The sequence below is a fragment of the Tupaia chinensis genome, unplaced genomic scaffold, assembly GCF_000334495.1.
Source record: "Tupaia chinensis unplaced genomic scaffold, TupChi_1.0 Scaffold000566_1, whole genome shotgun sequence".
In the NCBI taxonomy this organism is placed as follows: Eukaryota; Metazoa; Chordata; class Mammalia; order Scandentia; family Tupaiidae; genus Tupaia; species Tupaia belangeri.
Window position 1 is genome coordinate 368,188 of NW_006160079.1, and position 5,599 is coordinate 373,786.

The following is a 5,599-nucleotide window of genomic DNA, read 5'->3' on the forward strand; positions in this document are numbered from 1 at the left end:
GTCGCTGGAATTTTACTTAGAAGCCTTAGAAGAAAGTGAAACTAGTTTTAAAGGCCTCTTATTCTTTGTTACCTGCCTGCAGAAGTGAAAATAAATCTCTCTGATCCTTTATTCTGAACTGATTTGACTTCCCTATCTCCAAAATGTGTGCAGGGAGCCGGAGCCTTTCCACCCAAGCTCCAACTGTATTGGAACCCTACTAAGTCTGAGCAGTGGGTGGGGAATCTAGCAAGCCTGTATGGCCCTAACAAGTAGGAGGGAATCTGAAAAGCCTGTATGGCCCTAACAAGTAGGAGGGTATCAGTCCAATATAGGCAGGAGGTATGGAAGAAGGCATGCTTATGTCAGTTTCAGGCCATCCACGCAGGAAAGGATTGCCAGCCAGAGAAAGACGACATCTGAAGTCCCAATGCACAGATCAGCCCCCAGCCAAGCCACCAAGAGGAGTCGATCGCCATTTTCCACCACTCGTCGTAGTTGGGATGATAGTGAGAGCTCCGGAACCAGCCTGAATGTTGATAATGAGGACTATTCCAGGTATCCACCAAGAGAGTACAGGGCTTCGGGGAGCAGAAGAGGAATGACTTATGGACATATTGACTTTTATGGGGCAGATGATAGTGAGGAGGAGGGGGCTGGGCCTGTAGAGCGACTGCCGGTGAGAGGGAAAACTGGCAAGTTTAAGGATGATAAGCTGTATGACCAAGAGAAAGGGGTGAGGTCTTTGGCTGGGGCATCTCCACAGTTCTCTAGTTTTAACAGTGATGGGAGAGAGGAGCTTGACAATGTAGAGCCAGCCCCTGCAGCAAGGTGCTCTGCCAGCAGAGCTGAGTTCCTGCAGCAAAACAGTGTGGCCTCTCAGACATCTTCGGTTGAAGGCAAGGTGGCTATACATGGTGACAGCTTGGAAAGGGAGCGGCAGGAACAAAATTTACCTGCGCATCCCAGCAGGGCTCCTGTGAGTATTTGTGGTGATGGGGAAAACACCCCAAAGGGTGCAGAGGAGCCAGTGGTGAGGCCCAAAATCAGAAATCTGGCCAGTCCAAACTGCATGAAACCAAAAATATTTTTTGATACTGATGATGATGATGATATGCCACACAGTACTTCCAGAAGGAGGGATACTGCCAATGCTGAAGAGGGCCTTTCGGATGGCCTATCCAGAAGAGGCAGAGGTGAGAGCTCAAGTGGCTACTCTGAGCCAAAGTACCCTGAAGACAAGAAGGAAGCCAGGAATGACCAAGTGAAACCAGAGAAGGTGCCAAGACGGCGTCGAACCATGGCCGACCCTGACTTCTGGACATACAGTGATGATTACTACAAATACTGTGATGAAGACTCTGACAGTGACAAAGAGTGGATCGCTGCTCTGCGTCGCAAGTATCGAAGTCAAGAGCAAACCCTGTCCTCCAGTGGTGAAAGCTGGGAGACCCTGCCCGGAAAAGAGGAGCGGGAACCTCAGCCAGATAGAGGGAGTGCTGGCGCCAGCACTGGCCCTGGCCCTGGCCCTGGCCCTGGCCCTGGCCCCAACTCCATTCCCTGCACTGGTGCCAGCACTGGTGCCAGTGCTGGTGGCGATGGCAGTGCTGGCAGCAACAACAGTAATTATCTTGAAGAAGTTCGAGAACCATCTCTGCGAGAAGAGGAACAGGCATCCCTGGAAGAAGGAGAAATCCCTTGGCTCCAGTACAATGAGAATGAGAGTAGCAGTGAGGGGGATAATGATTCTGGTCATGAGCTGATGCAGCCCGGGGTATTCATGCTGGATGGAAATAACAACCTTGAAGATGACTCTAGCGTGAGTGAAGACCTAGAGGTGGACTGGAGCCTCTTTGATGGATTTGCAGATGGCTTGGGAGTGGCAGAAGCCATCTCCTACGTGGATCCTCAGTTCCTCACCTACATGGCCCTGGAAGAACGCCTGGCCCAGGCAATGGAAACTGCCCTGGCACACTTGGAGTCTTTGGCGGTGGATGTAGAGGTGGCCAACCCACCAGCAAGCAAGGAGAGTATCGATGCTCTTCCCGAGATCCTGGTCACTGAAGATCACGGTGCGGTGGGCCAGGAAATGTGTTGTCCTATTTGTTGTAGTGAATATGTGAAGGGGGAGGTGGCCACTGAGCTGCCATGCCACCACTATTTCCACAAGCCATGTGTGTCCATCTGGCTTCAGAAGTCAGGCACCTGCCCCGTGTGCCGCTGCATGTTCCCTCCTCCACTTTAAAGACCAAGGCTGTTTACTCCTGGTCTGATGATTTTCCCCATCTGAAATCCACAATACTGCAGGAGCCCTCTCAAAATTAGCAATGGAAATCAAATCAGATCAATTGGTCAATTAGACTAAACCTGTCGATTCCTTGTGATTATTTTCAATGTGAAAACGGTTGTGTACGATTGCATTAAAAGTCATAATGTCTTTTAGAGGTTAGAAAGGAAAAACTAAACTTTCTAAATGCTACTTGAGATTGCAGTAAAAGCATACATTTTCTAACCTGGAAGTTCAAATAAATCATATTTGTTTTCTTCAGTAGAATATATTGCTGTTAATTGTAATGTCAAGTTTATCTGTTCAATATGTCCAAAAAGCAAAATCACTTTTGTTGCATGTTATGGGTTAATGTTCCTGTAATTGCAGTGCCGTAAAAGCTTATTAAAGTTCTTCTTTGGTTTTACATGGCATAGTGGAATTGTTTGGATTTGTCTGAAATAGTGGGAATAAATGATTTTGTAATTGATCTCTTGCATTTGCATCAAAAATAAAGTTTTTTTGGTGTTTTCAACAGCAGAAAAACTTTAGTTTCACTGAAAATGCTGACCCCAACAACAGCAAAAACAAATGAGGGTGATGATTTTTTTTCAAGTGGGAATAAGGTATATAATTGTCAAACTACTACAGGAAAGAAAGAATAGAGAAAGAAGAGAGGAAAGAAAGATAGAAGGGATGAAACAATCAGAAAGCCTGATAGAAATACGGATCAATGGTAGGAATAAAAACACAGGGAGCGGATATAAAGCTGTATGCCAAGTATATACCTTAATACAGTGACACAGATAGAAATACAAAAATGTATGCCGGATAGTCCCACAGGAAAATATAGGTACCCACCTACACAGAGTGAACAGGTTTCAAAATTTGGCCATATTTGCTCTTTTTCTTTCTTCTCTCTACCCTCCTCTCTCTCTCCAATAAATGAAATTTTCAGGCACAAGTGAAGTTTCTCACTCCATCCTATTTCCCTTCCTTCCTCCACAGAGGTAAGCACAACCCTGAAAATCATGTGTTTACTCCTTGTACATGTCTTTAGACATCTATACAAGTGTGCCTGTATGTGTATATGTAAATGTGTGTATATATGTGTGTGTTTACATGTCCATAATCAATATAGAGTATTTGTGTTTTCAAAATGGACATACTTGATAAAATCCATGTATTGTTTTGCAGCTTAATTTTTTCCCCCAATATTGTTTCATGTAGTTCTATTTCATGCATTTTAACTGCTGTATATGAAATCACCACTTGTATGAATTCCCAGTTTATTTATCCATTCCCTTATTGGCAGATATGTAGGTTCTTCCCAGCATTTTGTGGCAATGAACATACTAAAAAGATGTCCCTTTGTACACATGTGTACCCATGTATACCTTCGAAGGGTAAGTGCGTGGAAAAGAAATATCTGGGTCCTAGGGTTTAAGCATCTTCACCCCAACTAGATATTACCAAATCTCTTTTCAATGTGATTATAATGATACATGTGCCTGCCAAGAGTTTATGAGAGCTGTTTTCCCACATCCCCAATAGCCTGAATATTGTTAATGTTTAACCTCATGGGTAATCAGTGACATGTAGATGAACACACCAATGAAGCATATTGTTTCCATCAGAAAATAGTACTTTTTCTTCATGATACTATCTAACTTGGGCTAGGAAAAGTAGAAATGAGAAGACTCGTACAGTTGGGGTATGTGTAAATTATTGTAGCCTTTTTAGAGAGCAGATTGTAGTAGCTATCTACTAACATGTAAAGTGGTGTATGTCCTTCAACCTAGTGTGGTTACTTTAGTAGTATGGAATTAGTACTATGCAGCAATTATGAGTTGTATGTACTTATATGGGAAGATTTATAAAACATAATGATAAGTTCAAAACAAAGCAAAGTCTAGAGCAATGTGTATAGTCTTAATGTAAAATAAAACCTTACAAAACCAAACTCTATGAAAATGCATAAAAATATCTGGAAGGCTACATGGCTGAGTGATGGTATTGATTACCTCTGGGGAGGCATAGAGGTTTGGGGAAAAGGAGTGAGGAAGAAGACTTTGGATTTTTCACATAGAATAGTGCTATAATATATTTTTACAGCACTAGTGTTTTTTTTTTTTTTTGGAGAGGTTTCTTTGCTATAGGGCACGTGCACTCGCCAGACAGACAGAGAGAGACAGAGAGACAGAAAGCGAGAAATCACCCCCCAGGGAGGATGGTCACGCCACAATCCCTTCTTCTCCATTCTCCTCTCGGGATCTTGAGCACACATGCACACGTATCCAGCGTGAGTTTTAAGCCACCGGGTCTGGGACGCGAACCGCGGTCGACTACGTGGTAGTCCAGTGACATAGCCATTACGCTAACTGCTGGTTCCCAGCACTAGTGTATTTTTATGAATATTAAAATGAGTAAAATCAAAACATTTTCTGACTAAGTAAAAGATAGCACGGCCACTCGCCAGACAGACAGAGAGAGACAGAGAGACAGAAAGCGAGAAATCACCCCCCAGGGAGGATGGTCACGCCACAATCCCTTCTTCTCCATTCTCCTCTCGGGATCTTGAGCACACATGCACACGTATCCAGCGTGAGTTTTAAGCCACCGGGTCTGGGACGCGAACCGCGGTCGACTACGTGGTAGTCCAGTGACATAGCCATTACGCTAACTGCTGGTTCCCAGCACTAGTGTATTTTTATGAATATTAAAATGAGTAAAATCAAAACATTTTCTGACTAAGTAAAAGATACTATTCTTTTCTCATTGCAAGTATAGAAACATGGGTAGAAACTACAGTCCTTTGTAATGCAACTGGTCAAGTCTATATCTATGACTTTGTCTCTCCGGGCCATTCTATGCCCCACCTTGGCATCAGCCAGCACCTCAGCTGATAGTATAGACTCAAAATCTGAGTCCTTGGAGTGCCCCTTTTGGGTGGGGTTGTGGTGGTTTTCCAGTATCCTTTACTGTGACTTAAGTGGCATTACATAGAGGTATTCTAGGAGCACCCTGGGTCTTGATCATTTTCCTCCCTGCTCCTACTGCAGAGCAGAACTCCTCATTTCCTTTAGTCAGAATTAGTCCATCCATAGAAGGGGCCCTTTGCTGGTGTTGGAGAAGGCTTCCACTGTAGAATCTTGGTGGAGGTGGGGCTTTCTCCATCCAGGAAATGAGACCTGTGCCCTTGAGGCTTGAGCAGCTTGAACTTGGACCTGGGACCTCAGCTAAACCCATTAGATATTTGTGTCTGTACTTTAAGTCTGGAGGGAGAGAGTCAGAGGAACAAGGGTCCTGAGACATTTGCTCCTGTGCTGATGTGGGGGTGATAGTGGTGGGGGG

At 44.3% G+C, this 5,599-nt stretch overlaps 1 protein-coding gene across 1 annotated transcript; it reads left to right on the forward strand.

The window, feature by feature from the left end:
- The first annotated feature begins 343 nt into the window (after window positions 1–343).
- PJA1 (praja ring finger ubiquitin ligase 1) lies at window positions 344–2,735 on the forward strand. Its single transcript, XM_006157941.3, has one exon. It carries the CDS (start codon window positions 410–412, stop codon window positions 2,222–2,224), a length of 1,815 nt encoding a protein of 604 aa, XP_006158003.1. The 5' UTR covers window positions 344–409; the 3' UTR covers window positions 2,225–2,735.
- The last annotated feature ends 2,864 nt before the right edge of the window (window positions 2,736–5,599 follow it).